The following is a 22,663-nucleotide window of genomic DNA, read 5'->3' as shown; positions in this document are numbered from 1 at the left end:
GTAGGCCTGTGGAGTTACTGCAAACACAATGGCAAGGGGAAAGCTGAAGGGAGTCAGATAGGGCCACAACAAAGATCCCTAATAATAGCAATGAAGTACCTCAACCATTGACACAATTTAAAAAATCAGTCATGGATAATTATAACCCATCTATTGAATGGAATAACTAGTCTGTGGTATGGAAATTATGATTATAAAGTATTTTTCTTATTATTTATTTGAATGGGCTAGTGTCTTTTCTCAGAGAGCTGGCATTCTAGTTTGGGGAGGGCAACAACTGAAGGAAGAAATGAGTATATAAATAACCCTCATGTTGTTACATGGAGAACCAGGCATGGAGGCACACGCTGATAATCCCAGCACTTGGGAAGCAAAGGCAGGCAGATTTCTGAGTTCGAGGCCAGCCTGGACTACAGAGTGAGATCCAGGACAGCCAGGGCTACACAGAGAACCCCTGTCTTGATAAACAAAAACAAAAACAAAAACGAAAAAAGTTGTTACATGGAGATGCTAAGACAAAAGCCCCAGGCAACGTGAAGAGTTAACCATATAGACATCTGATATCTGCATTTAAGAGCTAGATTGTGGTCAATATTTGATCCCCCGAGTATACAAGTTTCTACTGCTGCTTTAAAAAATTGCTATAAATTTTGTGCCTTTAAATAGCCCCCAATTTTACAGTTCTGGAACACAGACTCCAAAACACCTCTCAACATGCCCAATGCTATGTGCCTCCTAGAAGCTATACAACAGAAGTCTCCTGTGGCTCCTAGAAGCCAGGAGTCACATCAGGGTGACTTCTGAATGGGTCACCACACCCTTCTCTGACTCACCTTCTCTTCTTCCCTTCCACTAAGAAGCTATCATGACATCAGACCATCCTGATGATCTCAGCAGTTCAGAATCAGCTGATTGTCCACCTTAACTATACCATCTATAAACTTCATTCCCCCTTAACTGCCATGCAACATTACAAAATGACAGAGTCTAGAGATTAGGGCATAGGCATCCATGAAGGACAATTATTGTACCTACCATGCCTGGTGTGATAGGTAATTTTTAGTTACCAATTTGACTACATGTGATTTGGGTTTTTTGTTGTTGTTGTTGTTCGTTTGTTTCTGTTTCTTGTTTGTTTGTTTGTTTGAGAAAGGGTTTCACCACTCTGCCATGCTTGGCTTACTGCACACTATATAGACAAGGCTGGCTTCAAATTCACAGCGATTGGCCTGCTTCTACCTCCCTAATGCTGTGGTGAGAGATGAGTGCTACAATTCCTGGCTGTCTTGACTATGTCTTAACTCAGCTACAATACAAGCCTCTCTCCACTCCTATGAGGAGCTTTCTACATTCAATGATTTGAAGTATGGAGACAGTTGAGAAAATCCTGTGGACAAAGGAACGCTTTCCTGTTTGCCTCCTTTCTTTCACTCTTAATGGCACGCTCATCTCTTCTGTGATTGCTGCTGCTGCAGTCCTTCATTGATACTAGAACAAGCTTCTTCAAGCTTGCAGTATAGACTAATGCCCAGCAATTCTCCAAGAATCCTCTAGGACTTTAGCACTAGGACAACCAGAACTGTGGACTGAACAACTACTGGGTTCTTGGCCTATCCAGGCTGTCCAGTGTGAGACAGGCATCATTGCTCTGCCCAGACTGTGGGATGTTACAGACAGTCCATGGAGAACATGCTGACCCCCAAGTGTGTGTGTGTGTGTGTGTGTGTATGTGTATTAATTATATTTCTTTTTTTCCTATCATGTTTGTTCCACTGGACAACCCTAAATACCACACTTGGATAATTACGAAGTCCTAAAGTAGCAATGTCTCTGCCTTCAGAGATACTTAGAATAGGTTTCAATTTGTGGATCATGACCCCTTTAGGGGTTGCACATCAGGTATCCTGCATATCAAATAGTTACATTAGGATTCAAAATAGTAACAAATTATAGTTATGAAGTAAAAATGAAATAATTTTATGATTGGATGTCACCACAGCATGAGGAACTCTATTAAAGGGTCACAGCATTAGAAAGGTTGAGAACCACCAGAATAGGGGAACCATACAAATCGTTTTTAATCATTAAGAGTAAATTCAAAATGACCACTGTCTACCTACCAGACTCTAGCAAGTGAGAGTAACTTGGATGAGAGTGGTAGGGCCTCCCCTGTGGTTCTGTGAAGATAATTTTCTTTCTAATGAGCAGACATTTTCAAACTGAAATCTGAAGAGGCATTCTAGAATATAATATCAGCTAGCTAGTAGCAAACAATTCACATTTCTCCACATTCCCAATGAACTGGATATAGAAAAAACATAAAAAGATACTGAGTGTGAAGGTCCTGGGACATAAAAATAGGATGTGACAGGTGGGCTGTGGAGAACACACTGACCCCCAGGTATAAGCACCAAGCTCAGAAAAAAACAAAACAAAACTGGAGGCTTTGCTACTGAAAGGCACTGATTTCAAGGGCACCTCTATTCCCATCAGCACAGCATTTTAGAGTCATCTATTCAGAGACCCCATTTCCTGGAAATGCAAATCAACCAGACAGAAAACAGGATGCTGATATATTGCTTTCCAGCGGCAAATAGAAAAGAGGTGGAGTGCAGAGCACCAAGGAGCTGTAAACCAGGGAAAATGTGGAATTTTCATATGCTGTCTCTAGATTAAAAACTAGGAAGAGGGGCATGGAGAGATGGCTTAGCACTTAGGAGCACTGACTGTTCTTCCAAAGGTCTGGAGTTCAAGTTCCAGCAACCACATGGTGGCTCACAAAGGTCTATAATATAATCTGATGCCCTCTTCTGGCATGCAGGTGTACATGCAGATTGAGTACACATATACATAAAATAAATAAATAAATCTTTAAAAACAAACAAACAAAAAAGGAATGGGGAATCTCTTGATGAAATAAGGAGAATAAATTCCCAACACATGTTCAAAGTTCCAGGCAGCTAGCCCAGCACCACACCCAGCACCACACCTACCAACCAGCCCTTCGGTGTCACTGATGCTCATGGTAACTGACTGCTGGACCCGTGTGAGAGTGGAGAGGGACAGTGGAGGAACAAGAGGGCTTTTCAAAGTATGCTCTGGACTTCCTCATTCAGAGGAAATTAGCCTTGAATCTCCTGAAAAGTCCATACATCCTAAAAAGGGAAAACAATATTTGCCACAAAGATGTATTTACTATACAGAAAGAAACTTTCAGAGAGAACCTAAAGGGAACCCCAGTGTTGTGCAAGAAACACGGGCTATGGGAAAGAAAATTCAACTACTAAACAGAAGGCTAAGATTATAATGAAGTTGGCTAATGCAGAGGTAGACAAGGCATAGGACTGTTAAAAGAAATTGCATCCATAAAGCATAAAGAGAAATGAAAGACGGTAGACAGAAGCAATAGTTGTGCTGAAAATCCAATCTTCAAGGGGGGAAAATAATACAGAAATTACTAGAAAATGAGCAGAACAAAAGTAGAGCTGGGTGTGGTGGAATAGTCCTTTAATCCCAGCACTCAGGAGGGTATAGAGGCAGGTGGATCTCTGGGAGTCTGGGGGTAGCCTAGGCTACATAATGAATTCTGGGCTAGCCAGGGCTACATAATGAGATTCTATCTCCCTCTGCCAAAAAGTTAGCAGAGAAGATGACTGACACGGAAGACAAACAAATGGTTTTCTGAATTACAAATAGTTCAGAATGTTAAAAATTTTAAACAGATGAGAAGCCACATGGTCATATTCTCCAGACAAAATTGAGATAAAATTAGAACTTAGAAATATATATATCATGATATACAAATATAGACCATGACAAGAAATCATAAATTATTACAGGTGAAATAAAATTGCAAATATACTATTTTCAAGGAGCCAACAATAACTATGTGATACTCATTTATATATATAGTATAAGTCTGATTACCTGCAAAATCAAATGTACCACTAACCAAGACTAATAAAGACAGCACTCATAATTCAGCATATTAGAAGATAAAGGGATTGAGAGTAGGTTTTAAGGAAATATGACAGCTGAAGTTGAGTCAGCAAAACTGGAAATGCAAAGATGGTCAATATAACCAGTCAATCTTTAAAAATTAATAAAACCAGTCAAATAGTGTCCAGTTGAATCAAGGGAGTCAGAAAGGTTTGCCTCCATGATGAGAGAAGGTCATACAGACACAACCACAACAGCTAAAGCAAAGACAATCTTTCTGCCTCCTCTTTCCCATAGGTCCCTGAGCTCAGAAGGAAAGGCTTTGATGAAGCCTTTCCTTAGGCTGGATGCTGCAACGCCTCGCGCTGTGCACATTATCAATTTGTTGTTCTCTGTGTTTGTTCCCATCTACTGCAAGAAGTTGTTTCTCTGATAAGGGCTGAGTGAGTCACTGATCTATGTGTATATCAAAATCTCAGTAGAAGTCATTCTACCGCCATTTTCCTATAGTGGGATGATTATATTTACCTAATTTTTAAATTTTACAAATACACTGCAGGGCCTGGAGGGATAGCTAGTGATTAAGAGTGTATATTGTTCCTGCAGAAGACATGAGCTCAGTTCCCAGCACCATTGTAGGTGGCTCACCACCTTCTATAAGTCTAGTTTCCAGAGCCTAGAATGGTCTCTTCTGACCTCCATGCACCTCCACACACATAGTATACACTTCCACAGACACACAGATAAAAATAAAACGTAGAAGAGAATTAAATGTTATGAAGAAATATTTTAAACATCTAAGGAATGAAACAATAGCCTTGATAAACAATGCCCAGCTGGATGACAAGTGTAGGAAAGAACAGGGAAGGTAATCATGACTGAGGCGACTTCCTCAAAGCCTCATCAAACAAAACAGCACAGCAGGGGTGAGAGGAGTCTGCAGTGTAAAATGCCATTTTTTCCACACACTATTTATAGATTTGCCCAATCCTAGAGGGATTTCATGGAAATTTCACAGAGATTCTAAAGTTCACTTAGAAAGATAAATGGATGATAATAGCAAATGACTTTTTTTCCAAAATAAGAGGACTGAATGCCTCACCCTGCCACATAATTAACATGCTAATAAACGACAGCAGTAATTAATGAGTAAATGGAGTAAAATAAATGTCATAAAAGCAGCCAGTGTCACAGGATAAGAACGCACACGCGCCCATGTGATGCAACAAGCGTGTGGGCCGAGATGATTCCATAAACAATACTGGGATTAACGGGTAAGTCTGCATCTGCCTGCATCTTCATTTCAACCACAATAAACCACACAGGTAGGAAGAAAAGACAGGAAAGATTGTATGGAATAAATACACGATTGAGGTCCCTAATCTAAGAATAAAAGAACAAAAAATACAAGCAAAATGAAAGGGTTTGAACTGGATGAAACCGGCCTCAGTATGAGATAAAGAGCTCCGAGAGGGTGGCATATAGAACACCTACCCAAATCTTTGCTTCCCATTTCAACCCAAAACAAAGTGACTGACCTAAGAAAGACAGATGTGGAGACATAATGAAATATCAACTGAATCGATTTCTGATAAAGCGGGACCTCTGTGCTGCCAGTGTCACCGGTATGTTTGTTACATTTTTGTATTGGTACTTTGTCACGTACTTGCTTTGGTGAAACTGAGAAATAAAGAAACTCAAGTCATCATTCAGAAAAAAAGAAAACTCTTAGCCATTACCTTTTAAAACTATCATCTCCCTAGATAGAAACACAAACCTGAGAGTGGTAACGCAAACCTGTAATCCTGACCTGTGGGGAATATATAAATATTATATATATATATTTATATTATATTGTAATTATTTTCTCAAAAGTAAAAGGAAGTTGAGATTATACATCAACAAATCTTTTTCATAAGGAAAGAAGATTATATAAATGAAAGAAAGAGGATGAAGGCAAAATGAGGTAGTGAGAGTCCATGCTTCTAGAGTGAATTAAGAACTCTGAGGTGCTGGGAGGTAGCTGGGTGACAGAACACTTGCCCAGCATCCATAAGAGGCTGTGGGTTTGATTCCTGGTGCTGAGGAAATGCACCATACAATAACTGTAACCCTCGCTTTTGGTGAGGGAGCATCCAATTCAAAACTGTGAGGATTTCAAACCTGTCCACATCTTGGAAAGCAACAGAGTAATAGCTGTGAGCCTTTCGAAAGGACATGCCCCTTGACAAGGAAATCCAGTCAAAGAAGCTGTCAGATAGTGGCAAAGACCTCTGCACAAGAATCTCACCACAGAGAGACCATAGAAAACACCTCACTATGCCAAATAGAATCCCTAAAAAGTGTGGAACAGGGGTGAACACTTCTAAATCCTCCCTTCAGGAGGCAGAGGCAGGGACATCTCTATGAATTTGAGGCTAGCTCAATTTACACAGCAAATTCTAAACCAGCCAGTGTCACAGAGTGAGACCCTGTTTCAAAAAAAAAGTTGTCAGATAGAAACCCAAATGAATAAAGCCAGACACTCTGAAGCTAATAGAAAAGAAACTGGGAAAGACCCTTGAGGACATCGGTACAGGGGGGAAGTTCCTGAACAGAACACCAATAGCGTATGCTCTAAGATCAAGAATTGACAAATGGGACCTCATTAAATTACAAACTTTCTGTAAGGCAAAGGATACCATCAAAAGGACAAATCATCATCCAACAAATTGGGAAAAGATCTTCACCAACCCTACATCAGATAGAGGGCTAATATCTAATATATACAAAGAACTCAAGAAGTTAGACCCCAGAAAACCAAATTACCCTATTAAAAAATGGGGTACAAAGCTAAACAAAGAATTTTCACCTGAAGAAATCTGGATGGCTGAAAAGCATCTTAAAAAATGCCCAACATCATTAGCCATTTGGGAAATGCAAATCAAAACAACCCTGAGATTTCACCTTACACCAGTCAGAATGGCTAAGATTAAAAATCCGGGAGACAGCAGGTGTTGGCTAGGATGTGGAGAAAGAGGAACACTCCTCCACTGCTGGTGGGGTTGCAAATTGGTACAAGCACTCTGGAAATCAGTCTGGCGGTTCCTCAGAAAACTGGGCACGTCACTTCCAAAAGATCCTGCTATACCACTCCTGGGCATATACCCAGAGGATTCCCCAGCAGGTAATAAGGATACGTGCTCCACTATGTTCATAGCAGCCCTATTTATAATAGCCAGAAGCTGGAAAGAACCCAGGTGTCCCTCAACAGAAGAATGGATGCAAAAAAAATGTGATATATATACACAATGGAGTACTATTCAGCCATTAGAAACAATGAATTCATGAAATTCTTAGACAAATGGATAGAGCTGGAGAGCATCATACTAAGTGAGGTAACCCAGTCTCAAAAGATGAATCATGGTATGCACTCACTAATAAGGGGTTATTAGCCTAGAAATCTGGAATACCCAAAACATAATCCACACATCAATTGAGGTACAAGAAGAACAGAGGAGTGGCCCCTGGTTCTGGAAAGACTCAGTGTAGAAGTATAGGGCAAAACCAGAACAGGGAACTGGGAAGGGGTGGATGGGAGAACAGGGGGAGGGAAGGGGGCTTATGTGACTCTCCAGGAGTGGAGGGCCAGAAAAGGGGAAATCATTTGAAATGTAAATAAAAAATATATCAAATAAAAAAAAAGAAACCCAAATGAATGTGGTATGATATGGTATAATAAGCAAAGGAGACAGTGTGGTGTGTGGTGAGATTTTGAATCAAACAGGCTGGATTCTAATCTACGTTGGTTACATAGAAACCCTGGGCTTCAACAATGTACTTCAAGTTTTGTGTCCTGTTTTTCCTTTGTTTGTACAACATAGAGAAAGTATCTTCTAATCCATTGGGTTATTGGAGGAAGGTAATGAAGTTAAAGATAGACAAGGTACCTGGAAGTGTCCCAGGACCTACTAAGGACTCTGTAAACAATGATTTCCATGATATTAACAAAAGGACCATGAGTATTAAGATGGATGCACATAGCTATAATCTCAGCTTTTGGGAGGCCGGGGTAAGAGGATCTCAAGTTTGGAACTAACCAGTAAGGCTCTTTCTCACCAGCAAAAATGTAACGCTATTATCATGCTGACATTAAAATTATATCTTAAACTTAATATCGTGAAGAAATGCTGATGACAAGTGAAAAGGGAGCCTTTACCATCAAGCCCAACCTTTTTCAGCAGACAGTACATCAAGGGACACTTCCCAACTCATTCTGTGGGCCAATATTACCCTGACAGCAAAACCAGACAAAGACAGAACCAAGAAGGAAAATCACAGACTATTTTCTCATGTGATCATAAACACAAAAGTCTTCAGTAAAAGTTTAACCAAATCAAATCCAAGAGATATTATCCACAAAACATTTCTTGAGCTACTGTGGCTTATTCTTGGCTCTGCCCTCAAAAGTTGTTCTACACAATCAATTCTGTATAACCACTGCCTGTTGTCTAAGAGACAAAAGCAGAGAAGCAATTAATCCCTGCAGAAAGGGCATATGACAGATTTCAATATCTATCCCTGATTAGAAAAGAAAAAGATAGCATCTTGTCAAATGAAAATCAGGCATGAGATTCCATCACATCATAAAAGGTAACTATGAAAAAAACTACAGCAAGCAATGTGTTTATGAATAAGCATTCCTTCCTAACACCAGGGACAGGGCATGAGCAACTGTTCAAATGACTCTAAAGTACAGAGCCCAGCCAGTGTGACATGAAAAGGAAATTACCCACCGAGAACTGTGTATTTATACTCTCTCCATTCAGAAACACTTAAAAGCAACTCATGTGCCTTACCACGGATAGTAGAATAAACCATTAAATACCTTCACATGTATTGTAAACCATTAAATACCTTCACATGTATTGTAAACCATTAAATACCTTCACATGTATTGTAAACCATTAAATACCTGCACATGTATTGTTACTCAGTCAAAAGAAGTGAAGGGATGGGTCAACTCCTGATTCAGAAGACAACTGAGGTGTGGTCATGATATTAAGTAAAAGAAACCAACTGTTTGTGTATTGGATTTCCTTTGCAAATCATTGATTTTTTTAACAAAGATAATTACTTTCTCTTTTGAAACAAGTCTCCCTATTTCACTTCAAACTACCTTCATGATCTTTCTGTCTACACATCCCTAGTGATACCATTACAGACTTGTGTTGTTACATTTGGCTAGATTCTTTTATTTCTCTTCCATTAATTCATTTGCGTATTCACTCTATATCCCAATTGCAGCCCCTTCTCTTCCCAGTGCCCCCTCACTCTGTGAAAGGGAGGTCTCCCCACCTCAAGTACCAACCATTCTGACATATCAAGTCACTGCAAGACTAGGTGCATCTTCTCCCACTGAGGCCAGACAAAACAGCCAGTTGGAGAAACAGGATCTACAGGCAGGCAACAGAGTCAGGGACAGCCCCCGCTGCAGTTGTCAGTGGGCCTGCATTAAGTCTAAGCTGCACTTCTGCTGCAGCAGGGAGGCCCACGTCCAACCCATATATACTCTTGGGTTGGTGGTTCAAACTCTGGGAGCCCTGGACCCAAGGGTCCAGGTCAATTGATTCTGTTGGTCTTCTTGTGGAGAACCTATTACCTCCAGGTCCGTCAACCCTTCCCCAACTCTTCGACAAGACTCCCTAACCTCTATCTAATGTTTGATGGTGGGTCTCTGCATCTGTTTCCTGGTTGAAGCCTCAGAGGACAGCTATGATAGGCTCCTGTCTGCAAGCATAACAGAGTATCATTAATAGTGTCAGGGGTTGGTGCTTGTCCATGGGATGGATATCAAGTTGGGCCTGTCATTGGTTGGCTGTTCCCTCAGTCTCTGCTCAGTCTTTGCCCCTGTAGTTCTCGTAGGCAGGACACAGTTTTGGGTCAAAGGTCTTGTGGATGGGATACTGTACTTGTTCCTTCACTGGAAGTCCTGGCTACATTCTTTAAAAAATCAAATGCCCTGCTGAAAGAGGAATGGACAGGGTAATGGATGAGGGGGAAGATACAGAGGGATAATTCAAAGGAGTTTTGCAGGGATGGTGATATACTATCTGTATCCTGATTATCTGTTTTTACTGTATACAATTTTAAATTAAATTAAAAATTACATTATTTTTTAATTAAAAAAAAGATTAGGAGCCAGCAAGGTGGTTCAGTGGGTGAAGGTGCTTGCTTCTAAGTCTGTTAGCCTGAGTTTGATCTCTGGGACCCCATCCATTCAGTAAAAGTAAAGAATTCAATCTTGCAGTTTTCCTTTGACCTCTCTACATATGCTGTGGCATAAATACATGTACACACACACACACACACACAGACACACAGACACACACACACACACAAATGAAAGGAAGGAAAGAAGGAATTTAATTTTTTAAAAAAATTAAAGATCTAAGACATTATATATGGTTGATCTCAATTTTGACATATTGAAGGGGAAAATAACATCACAATTTTTGAAAATAATGGGACTGGTCTAAATTCATGCCTAGATTCATTTAAAGTGGATGACGCAAATTTACTCTCTGCATACACACCCCAAAACATACTCAGGACTTTAAACATCAACAGAAAATCCCACTCCAAAGGTTGTAGGTTTGATTTTCAAATCCTAGGTTGCTAAGGTCCTAGGAAGCTCTCCTTAGCAACCAACGTTCAGATCAATGTCCAGAAACCCTACAGCAAGGATGAAACAATATTGGAAAGTTATAAGCTCAAACACTGCTGACAAGGAATAAAAATCCATGTGGCCACTCATTTTCCAAAGAGCCTCTTAGCCTACTGATCATATCAGGACAGAGGGAAGTGAAACGATAATTCCAACTCTCAGTAAAGAAGGTGTGGCCTGAGGGCCAGTGTTCCAGCCTCAGCACACAGCTCCTCACTTGCTACATGAAGCGGCTAATCCTGTAACTCCCCCGTCTATTCCCATAGACTGGTACTCCTAAATGTCACAAAATTTCCCAGGAAGATTCCAGCACTTCAATAACAATTCAAAATGTGAGATAGTTCACCAAAAGTTGGTCTTTGTTGATTATGTTCCTCCATTAACTTTGTGCAGTATTTTAAGTGCCCCCCTCCAAGCAAAGAGTGAAATTAGAAATTTTCTTCCATGACACTTCTAACAAAAGCAGACATTCAGATTCAGTGGCCCCTAAGACTGCCTCCTTGTCTAATAGTCCAGAAAACAAATACTGATGCAGGTAAGCAATGCGGAAGTTTCGAGGCTAACTTGCCTGAATGTTCCCCCTATCTGAAGAAGCCATTTTCAAGTATTCTTCATTCAGAAATATTGTGCAAATGACAGAAAGTAGTTATCCATTAAAGAAGCCATCAGCAAGCTAAGCACAGCCCTCCCCTGGATTTCAGTTGAGATCTCCGTACATTAGAGTGGTAATTCCACAAACACAGGAGGTTGTCTACATCTTCAGTCTCAAATGTAAATGACCTTGGTGATCCTTTCTCTGCCCCCGATGTATAATCAAAATTTTGTGTAGAATACAGTGTTCTTATTGGTTAGTTCCCTTCATTCTTAAAATTCTAATTTTTAAGTTGACTTTATTTGAACATAGTTTATTACCAACTACTTAATGTCACTGGTTCTTTGGTACCAAAGGTATGTTGTCTTAAGAGGGTCCCTGCTCTGTTACCTTGACTGTGGTGGTTTATACAGAAACCCACATGAGTTATAAAGTTATGTAGAACCCAACTCACACACAAACACACCCACACATGCACTCAGTGGAAGAGAGTCAATCTGAATAAGAGAGGCAAATTAGAATGGCGCCACCATCATCCTGATAATATGCCACAGTTTTGCAAAATATTACAGTGACATTAACTAGAAAACATGTACAATGAGTCTATGTATGTGGCTTCCCACCCATCTGTGAATCTTCAACTCATTCAATAAAAAAAAAAATCAATTAAAAAGATTGTCCATTCCTCTTACTCTGCCCTGCCTTTAGTTTCCTTATGTGTAGCAGCTAAAGTTGAAAAGGTAGAGGAAGGAAGGAAGGTCAGCAAGATCACTTAAATAACGGGATGGCCTGGATTCTGGCATCAAATAAATTACTAATCCGCTTCACAGTCATGGTTGGGAGGACCTACATCCTTGAGTCAAAGAAATGTGCTATTGCTGAAGAAAGCCTCTGCTCTCTCTGGACTCCCTGATAGAACGGGTCTTCCTGCTGATGGCAGCAAACAGCGATCCTTCTCTAGAAAATCTGATGGACTCATGTCAAAGATGGGAAATGAGGCTGCTTAAGATGGAGACTTACCCAGTGATATGGCCCAGTCAGGCTAGTTCTTGGGGATGCTCACCAATAAGACCTCCCTCTGCTACTAGAATCATTTGAACAGCCCCACCTAAACACGAGGCACACAAAGACACACAGGTTCACCTGGCAATTAAAGGCACTGATTAGAAAACTGCAACAACATAGATGGACAAGAAACACTCTACTGCTTATAGAAGGAGTCCATAGGAGGAAAAGGAAACTTCCAAACTAATGCATGTGTTTAGAAGAGATGATGCATGTGGATGAAAAAAGGTGGAGCTACAAAAGGAACTCATGGGAAAAACAGCTCGTGGCAATCAGAGCTATGACTGCAGAAATGAAAGCCAGGGTCAGAGTAGGAAACCTGGGCCACAAGAGGGTCCTGTGGGTAAAATGGCTTCCTGAGCAAGCCTGGTGACCTGAGTAAGGTCCTCAGACACTACTGAAGGCAGAAGCAGAGAATTGATTCCACCAGGTTACCTCTGACTTCTACACACATGCTTCTGACATATGACACACATCATACACACACACATGCACACACACATGTGAATATGTGCACACAAAAGCACATATGCACACATGTGCACATATATGCACACATACAGGTATACATACACACATCCATATGTGCACACACATATCCATGCATACACACATACATACAAATGAATAATTAAGTATAGTATTTTTTTAAGGGAGAGGAAAATTCTTGATTAAGAAAACTTGTAGAAGGCCTGGAGAGATGCCTCAGAGATTAAGAATACTGCTGCTCTGCCTGAGGACCTGGGTTTGGTCCCCAGCTCCCATATGACAGCTTGTAACCTTCTGCAACTCCAGTCCTAGAGGATCCAACATTCACTTCTAGCCTTCTTAGTCACTAGGTATACATGTAGTACACAGACATACATATAGTCAAAATACCTACATGTGTTTAGATAGATAGATAGATAGATAGATAGACAGATAGATAGACAGATAATAACATTAGTAGACATCAGAGCAAAATCTGGGACAATTACAAATGCTTTTACCTGCCTGTGAGAAGCAAAACAGAAGAATCATGAGTTCAAGGCCAACATGAGCTGTATAACAAAGCTCATCTCAAAACAGGGGGAAAAAAAACCCTCAGTAAAAAAGGTGAAAGTAGAGGAAAAAAGACAGTCTGAGGGGTACTTTCAGGAACCCAAGTGAAGAAGAATGTAAACATCATAGAGGGGAAGTCCCTAGTCCTGAGTGACATGCAGTTCCAGATTTGAAGACTGGGAGACTGCACAGACACACACCCACAGTAGTCTTATAACATCACTAACACAGGGAACAAAGAGCACATGAGGAGCAGAGTGAATCACATGCATGTCCGACAAAAAGGAGACAGAGTATAAAAGCAATAAAAAACCAGGACAGCATCAGACTTCTTAGAGGCACCATTAAAGAAAGATACCCAAGAGACATCTTCGGGTCCCCAGAGAAAATGAGGCCCATCCTAAACTCTTTTCCTTTCATCTTAAAGGCTAGCCTCAAAACCATGACTCTCTTGCCTCTTCCCTCCCAGGTTCTAGGATTACAGGTGTGTAACCAAATTATGGGCCTGCTCTATCTGACATGTGGGGGTCAGTATCAGGATTATATCTTCAAACATAGAAGGTGTCAAACCTGTGCTTTCTCTGCCTTAGTACAGGGCACCTGGAGTATGTGAAATCCAAAACAACAAGTGCAGGGCTACACCAAGAGAGATGCATGACTTCTAGGAAGACAACTTCCAGGGCAGAGTGGAGAGATATGTACAGCACAGAGATGAAGGGAGATGGCAAGATGACAGCTGGACAGCAAGATGACCAAGCAACCTGGCCAGAAGAATCTGGATGGAGTTCACTTTCAAGAGAGCCCCCCCCCCCATGGAGAATTTCATGTCAGCATCCCCATGGGGATAAGATGAGGCTGAGAGAAGAGAGTTTGGGTTGAAATTGTAGCAAAAGTTTAGCAAACTAAGTAGAAGAGAGTTGATTTACATTCAGAGCAGAAAACATGAGTTCAGTGTGTTTCACAGCTCAGTCACCAGGAGCCTTTACATGGCCACAGTACAGTGGTCATTGCATATTAACCTACCCCAGTGAGGCTCAGCCTTGGCTGCGCACTGGCACCCACACTTAACAAGAATCCTGAGGCCTGTACCATACCCTGGAGCTGTCCATCAGTATCTCTGGATAAGATCCAGACACAAGTGGAGCTCAGCGTTCCCTAGGTGACACTGCAGAGAAGACTGGGGAACAGGGGCCCACTAAAGCGATTATTGCCACCTTGTGCTATCTATACTCCTCATCTGTAATAATGATAACCCAGATGTTCAACTGTCAGCTTCATGTCCCACCAGCTCTCTAAGTCAAGCTATCCAAAACCGAACGCTCCATATTCTGTCTAGAAAATGACATAAATGATGTCGTGGTGTCATTGCATATCAGCAGTCTGCTCACTGTGGCCCCTTTGTTCTTTCGTGTCCTCCATAGGTTCAAATTTTGGTAGCAGACCAGGACACTAGAGTAAAAATGACTTTTTCCAAGCCAGAACAAAGCAGCAATATGTAAAGGGGGAAATGAAGAGGAACGTTGTCAATACCTCAAAAGCCAAGCCGCAAATGGGAAATTCCCCCAGACTGGGTAGCAGCTGAGCTGGCTTTATTTGCTCGCCCTCCTGGGAACGCATAGCTACTGCTAAGCAAAGAGTGGATGCTACTGGAACTGGTCTTTCCGGATCCCTAGAGCTCCCTTCTACTCCTAAACTCCAAACCTGCCAGGGTCACAGCCAACCAGCTCGATAGTCCATACGTGGCTCCAAGTCCACTGAGCCTTTACGTAGAACTCAAAAACAGATGTGGCTGTTCTAGTCCCGTGAGCATGGATGAGGTTCAAAGGGGGCAAAAAGACTTAGCCACACAGTCTCCATGTTATAGTTAACTACACTGGAACCCATCTAACTAATTATCCACCCTGCCCCCAAAAAAGACACCATCTTGTTATTTTGAAGTTCCAATTTCCTACTTGATAATTAAGGGTGGAGAATGTTATTTGTGGCTATTGGCCACCTGCAGTTAGTTACATCTCTGTCAGTTGCCTGCCTGCATTTATTTTTGTGCAGTTTTCTGGAGTTTGCATAACTTCACAACCCCCATACCGATCCCCCCACCCCCTTTATCTTCTTCTTTCCCTTTGTTTCCCATGTTCCAGAACCTCTGAAGCACCACATGCTGCTCCAGGACACAGTGCATTCCTCATTCATATCTCCAACAATTCTTCAAAAGTAGCTACACTGTCTCTCCTCTCACAAAGCCCGAAAGATAGATAATGAGTATCCATCTCAGACAACACTGTCAGCCCAACAACTAGCAATGCCTGATTAAAGAGAGCAAAAACAAGCTGGGCGTGGTGGCACACGCCTGTAATCCCAGCACTCTGGGAGGCAGAGGCAGGTGGATTTCTGAGTTCGAGGCCAGCCTGGTCTATAGAGTGAGTTCCAGGACAGCCAGGGCTACACAGAGAAACCCTATCTCGGAAAAAAACAAAAACAAAAACAAAAACAAACAAAAAAAAAAGAGAGCAAAAACAAACTGCCCTGGGATCCCAGAAAGGATGAATCCACTGAGATGAATTTCACAAAAGGGCAGCTAATGAAAATGGTGATGGGGTAGGGAAGCTGTCAAAAGAATGTGACTCCCAAGACTAGCAACAGTGAGGAACATGGCCAGTCCCAAGCCAGATGTGGACAGAGGCCACGGCACGTGAAATCCCATAGCCCATCATCACCCCTTGGTTCGTAGCAAACCTTCCTCCACAGGCATCCTCAGTACTTCTCATTCTCAGATCCTACATGAGATCCTAGTTGTTTGAAACTATTTGCAAGCAATGAATCAGATTGGCTGTCAAATAAACTCTACAGAATCAGAACCTGGCAGCCATCAGCCAGAAAGCCTCAAATTACTCCCCGGAGATCACAACCCACTTGCAATGTGACTCCACAGCTACTTTTGGAAGCCCGTAGACCTCAGTTTCCCCATTAGGATAGTCTGCGTAGTATCCTTCCATCTGTTATCCTAACACGTACACAGAGATTCTCCTGAGTGCAAGGAGCACTCCTTAGAGAAGCGAGAGTTGCCAAAGTCCTGCGCTATCAGCCAGCTTCCACCAGGCCTTGGAATGCTCAGCAAATAGCTAGTTTTGCAATTCTTTTGGCTTTGCCAACCCTCCAGGGGGAAAAAAAAAAGCTTCCCACAAGGATTCAAGGCTTGCAAGGAGAGGAAAATCTGGGTTGATGAGCAGCTAAGAAAAGGCAGGAGGAAAGAAACACTTCTATATATGTTTGTGCAGAAAATAGAAAAGGTTGGAAGCAACGTGCTTCTAAAATACTGCTTCTATGAAACCAACCTTCTGTTACTCCTTACTCCTTAGCTGACTGAAAAAGGCAGGGTGATTCCCTGTCTTGTCTTCACATCCTCTCTGCCAAGGCTGGAAAATGTAGCCGTAGGCAGCTTTGACACAGACATGCCCCGGTTCAAATCCTACCACTCTACAACTGTTCTTCAGTCCATTGCTCTCCGAAGAAAAAACGGGCAACCATGCCAAATGTATAGGACTAGAAATTATGAAAATACACACGTGTCAGCAAGCAGGGGTCTAAAACATGGTAGGGGTTTTCTTCTATTTGGCTTTTGATCATGGGCATTAAAGTTCAGAAACCAAAGAGGCTCATTTATCTACAACAAATATAGTTTGAGCTCCTGTTATGGGCCCAGTGATAGGGGTGACACGTCAGAATAGATCACAGGGTCTCCAACCTCCTGGAGCTCAGAATCCAGTGAGCAGGAATGTTACTCAAACACTGACCAAACAGATAGCTGCAGACTTTGATAAACACGGTCAACAGAAAGCGGTGTTTCCAGAGGACACCATGGGGAGTCTAATATAGTCCAGAAGACCTTGGCCTGGAGGTGAAGAATTAGGTAACTGCAGAAGAGAAGGATTGGTTAGTTGTGGTGGACATAGCGGTAGAGTGGACGTGCACATGTGAGAAATCTGGGACCAGAAAGGTCACACTCTTGTGAAGCAACAGAAAAAGCCAAGTAAAATCAGGAAAGAGAAGACCAAGGGAGAGGGTATGGAGCTAGGGGATCTGTAGGCTGAACCCCAAGCCCTCTGGTGAGTGGGAGTCCATGGAAGCAAAATGGACTCTCAGGTGTGCAGCTCGAAACCCTACTGTAGCTCCTTCATCAGGATCTACCTCCCATTTCCATAGCAAATAAGATGAACAGCAATTAAAGCTCTTAAAGACATTGTATATGTGCATGAATTTACAGTATATGTTCTCATGGATGTATATACAGATATCTGCATGCAAATGCATATTATATCTTTCCTTTATTCAACCACTGGTCACTTTGGGACATGCCTTCACTCACTCCTAAGTTACAATCCCTTCAGATCTCCAGATTTTTCCAAATACATCCATCATTGTATCTCCCATTAGACTGCACAAGTGGAGACTCTATGTCCCTACATTTTCAACCTGAGTGACATTGTTTCAGCCTCAACCAGTGGAAGACCACCATGGCAACAGCACTCTGTGGCTTCTGAAGCCAGACCCTAAAATTCAAGCACTTCCATCTTGTTTTCAGGGGTGCTGTCTTAGAACCTGGCTGCCATGCTCTGAGGAAGTTCAAACTGAGGCCCAGGGAAAGGCCATGTGTTGGTCGGAGTCAGCACCCACATCTGCCCTTAGACAAGGGTACGATGTCCTCTTAGATGATTCCAGAGCCAAGTGTCAAGCTGGGTTGCTCAGACGTGCAGTCTTCACAGCCATGGCCTGTGACGTAATAGAGGAGAGAAAAGCCATCCAGAGCATGCTCATTCAAAATCCTGAGCCAAGTATCCATGAGCAGGAAAGGTAAACAGCTATTTCAAGTCAAGTTCGAAGCTAATTTGTTATATACCAATCATAATTAACATATCAAATATATATCCATGTGTCCATACCACACACACACACACACATTCACACATGCGTACACACAGATGTATGTAGTTGTATGTATTCAAATATATATTTTTCTTAGTTACACCCCTTAGAACTTCCTAGAGATATGCACAAGTGTCTCTCTCTCTCTCTCTCTCTCTCTCTCTCTCTCTCTCTCTCTCTCTCTCTCTCTCTGTCTCTGTGTGTGTGTGTGTGTGTGTGTGTGAATTTTTTTTACCCCTACTTCTGGAGAAAGATGGCCTTGTAGTGTATATCAAGAAAAGCTAAACACTTCTAAGCCACTCAATACATATAAAAGTAATCTAGTCTCATTGCAAGAATAAATGAAAACCTTCATTAGCAAATCTAACACCTTATTTAAATTGGCTTTGAACACAGAGATCAAAAAGGAGATCTCCATCAGCAACCACTAAATAGGGCACCTGGGTTTCCTGTCTCCCTGCTAACGGCTCCCAGCACTGAGACAGACGGTGTTTGCTGGAGAAGGCAGTGCACGTGAAGCATGCTTGGCACAGTGCCTGGCACTCGGGATGCCCAAACGGTCGCTGTTGTTATTATTGCTTTTGTTGTAGATAGAATTAAGAATTCTCCTCATTCCAGCACTAACTCTTCCTGACCTAAATTAAACAACCCTCATGTTCTAGCTACACAGAAGGAGAAAAAAAAATAGTATAGATTCTTTTTCTATACTTCTAACCAAATACAGAACTTTGCAAAACAGAAGCAAACTTTTCAGTATATAACCAAATCTGGTTTTACTTAGAAATCAAGAAAGAGACCCCAAATTCCTGATTAGAAATGTTAGACATTATATAACATAACAGCCACACACCTCTATTTGGGCTTTCTTATAAAAAGAACTAACTGCCCTTTTTATAAGAAAGAAAAAGAACACAGTGGGGGTGGGGACCATGCGAAACAAGTCTCCAAGGGGTTATCAGGTTATCTTTAATAATTGCCACATGCCTTTAAACATAAAAATTACCTTTGGTCATTAGGAAGGTACCCCCCCCCCATGACCATATGAACAGCACAGTCCTGCACCCTGAAGCAAAGAACACAGCTGGGAACAAAAAGCCAGGCCACCTCAGGTTGGTCTAAACCTCCACACCTCAACTCCTATGTGACTTCCCTCCGCCACCCTTTGTGAGTCCCCGTGTCTTTAAAATGAGGGGAACTCTGAACCCTTTGACCATGATGCAAGGAGAGTATGTAGAATGGCCCCCAAAAATTTCAGGGTGAGAACTGCTGTTCGATGTTTATAATACTAAGTGGCAATTCCCTAGGCAAAACTATCACTGGAAGATCTCCGTGCAGTAATTCGTCTGTTCTAAAAGCATCTCGAAAGAGATCAATCATGCCTTGCCGCTCCAGCACGGCCATGCCTCACCTCTTGAAAACATGAGTATCTAATGCGAGAAAAGGTGATTAGAGAGCAAATTAAGACCAGCAAGTCATAGAGTTGGGGGTGGGGCTGTAAACAGAGCCCGGGGAGCCAGGTCATAGCACTGTTGGTTTTTTCCCAACTAAGTCTTCTTGCTGAGAATGGAAGTGTTCGTAAACTAGACATTAACAGAGAGACTAGAGAAGGCACGAGGAAGAGGAAGGTAAACAAGAGAAGGAATGGGCTGGGGGCATGCCACGGAATGACGTCTGAGTCAGTAGCACCTGAACAGAAATGTCATCAGGTTCCAAGTTCACAGTACGTGGTGCCGTATCAGCCCCGATATTCCAGCATCTAACTGGTGGGAGCAGGAACTGAAGCCCCCTGCCATTGAGTCACTTCATCGTGTGGGTCACATTCGATATCCAGGAAAAAAAAATGTCTTTTTTTGTCCCGGAATGTGCTGGGAAGCCTGTCACTCTCAGGGCTCCAACCTGTAGAGAAACGGCCACCAAGAAATTGATTTGTAATAACTCTCACCAACGGAAGCAGAAACTATCTGCTAGCTGCCACTCACCCTGTTAGTGACAGTCAGTGGACACTGCTCAGCAGGTCTGAATCTGCCCTTGGAAAAAAAAAGTCTCACTTCATTCAAACAGCACAGCCCCCTCCCTCATGTCAGTACCCAGGGCTAGATACAGAAGCAATGGACAGAGTCGTGGGATCTAAGGGCTTCGATGAAGACCAGGGCCGCTTCTCTCCTATTACCATATATGATGAAGTCCGTAGAGAGATCTACTAAGTTCAGAATGACCCCCGAGTTTCACCATGAGGCACCACACTAGCCCATGCGAGGAAAATCCCTTTCTTGATTGATGGCACCTTTTAAAATGTCACCATCGCTATCAAAATGCTTTTATTGTGTGCTTCAAAGAGCCACATATTAGATCTGTAACTGGTTTACCCCACAGTCATTTATTTGTCTGCTTCCCCACAAACCCTGATACTCGAAAAGCTAAGATACGAAATCATTTTACCACCGTTATTCTCCCAAGTCTTTCCTTCTGTGGTGGTGTCTTGTTCTTACACAGCTGCATCCCAGAGTCCAAATTGTTTCCAATGGACAACTGTTCTGAGCACATTTCTCCCCAATGTCTATTTTAGCTCCAGAAAAGCCAAGGGCAAAGATAAAACCAAAGTATCGTGTGTGTGTGTGTGTGTGTGTGTGTGTGTGTGTGCGCGCGCGTGTGTGTGTGCTCCACCAGCCAAAGCACCAAGGAAAAAGTGGACAGCATGGAGTGATCCGCCCCCAGCATCAAGTCGGTGGAAGGAAGGAGCCAACCTTGAGAAATGAATCCTTGTGCTCCTGCTGAGGGACCCTTTAAGAGAGCATGCCTCTTCCTAAACCCTGGCTAGTAGCTATCACGTTCTCCTCTCCGAAGTTGCCAGCACCTGTTCTTGGATCGCAAAGACTGCAAGGAGCATTCTCTCCTGCCCACCCCACCTGTACTGTGTGGAGAACACGTGGAGAACCCGCTGTGAGCTGGTCAGCCTGCCCTGCAATCCCTCAGCAAGCCAGGAGTACAGGTGGTTGGTTACCTGCACAGGTACTGATTGCTGTCAGAACAACTTTATTACTGGACTCGGCAGTGAAAGGGTTTATCCCTGTTACCACCACCACTACCAGCAAAGCTGTGGGAAAAGGGCAAAAGGCAAGAGGTAAAGGTCTTCTTGGTGTCCAAGGGGTGACTCCTCCACCGCTGCAGTCCTAGAGTCCAGACCCCTTCCTCCCTAGCCCTGCAAGAGACCGGAGTGTCCCCGTGCCTGTTCGGTGTGGCCCGGACTCAGCGCAGCTCGCCGGGGCTCCGAGCCCCGAGAGCCCGAACCGCTGGAACCGCAGCGCCCACTCGGGGCAGGCGGCGAGCACTCACCCTTCTGCTCTCGCAGGCTCGACAGCGACCAGAGCAGCAGCGCCACCGAGGCCAGGAAGCAGAGCTGGCTCAGCAGAAGGTCCCTCCGCCGCCGCCGGCTGCGGCGGCGCGCGCGGTCCTGGTCGCCCGGCGGCGGCATCCTCGGACGGCCGGGCGGCGTCCCTGGCGAGCGGCGTCCGCTCGGGTCGCGGGCGGCCGCGGCGGGGACGGCGGCGGGAGGCAGCCCTGCGCGCAGCAGCCGCGCGTCCTCGCTGCGTTCCCACCCGGCCGCCGCCTCCTGCTCTCCCTCCTCCCGGCCGCTGCCGGTCTCCACGCCGTCGCCCTCGTCGCTATCGCTCAGTCCCTCCTCCCCCGCCGCCTCCTCCTCCTCGCCGCTCGCCCGCGCCGCCGCCTCCCTGCGCTCAGGGTCCCTCTCCTGCTCGCGCGCCATGGCTCCCACGCTCCGCGCCCGCGTTCGGCCTGGGGCGGCGGCGGCGGGGGCGGCCGGGAGGCGGGGGCGGCGGGGGCGGTGGAGGAGGAGCGGGGAAGGACCGGCGAGAGGAGGGCTGGCCGCTGGCCACCCGGAGCAGGCCCTGACCTCAGGCTGCGGGAGTGCGGCTCGGGGTCGCACTCTAATGTCCACGCGGGGGGTGGATGGGTGGGGGACTCGGACCGGAGCGGCGGCCAGAGTGCTCCAACAGCGCAAGCGAGCCCAGCTTCCCGTACCCCGCGGTGGGTCGGCGGCAGGGGGGCTGCGCACGGGCGGGGGACAGCGCCCGGGATGCTCTGAGTCGCTGGCCAGCACTGCGGGGAGGGGGCGCAGGGAGGAGACTGGGCTGTGGAGGGAGCCCGGTGCACAGCCCTTCAACCCTTTGGTGCCCAGAGAAAGAGGCGGTGCGGTGGGAAAGGCCCGCTAGGCGGGACGTGGGTAGACAGATCTCCACCAAAGAGGACTGGCCTGAAACTTTCAGAGAAAAGGAGGGTTTCCTTGGCCCTCTTCCATCCGCTGCCTTCAGCTGGGGCGTTGAGAGTGTGGTAGGTGGCCAGTTCATAGCCACTGGTCCTGCCTCCTGCTGCTGGCCTCCGGG

At 44.1% G+C, this 22,663-nt stretch overlaps 1 protein-coding gene across 1 annotated transcript in view; it reads right to left on the bottom strand.

The window, feature by feature from the left end:
* Slc24a3 (solute carrier family 24 member 3) overlaps window positions 1-22,100 on the bottom strand; it is a 480,749-nt gene extending 458,649 nt beyond the window's left edge. The window contains exon 1 of the mRNA XM_052183806.1: window positions 21,597-22,100. Within this exon, the coding sequence (XP_052039766.1) occupies window positions 21,597-22,026 (430 nt within the window). The 5' untranslated portion in view covers window positions 22,027-22,100. The remainder of the gene's footprint in view (window positions 1-21,596) is intronic.
* Between the last annotated feature and the right edge of the window lie 563 nt (window positions 22,101-22,663).

The sequence above is a fragment of the Apodemus sylvaticus genome, chromosome 5 (assembly GCF_947179515.1).
Source record: "Apodemus sylvaticus chromosome 5, mApoSyl1.1, whole genome shotgun sequence".
Taxonomy (NCBI): domain Eukaryota; kingdom Metazoa; phylum Chordata; class Mammalia; order Rodentia; family Muridae; genus Apodemus; species Apodemus sylvaticus.
Note: the sequence above shows the minus strand (reverse complement) of the source record. Positions and strands in the feature narration are given on the sequence as shown.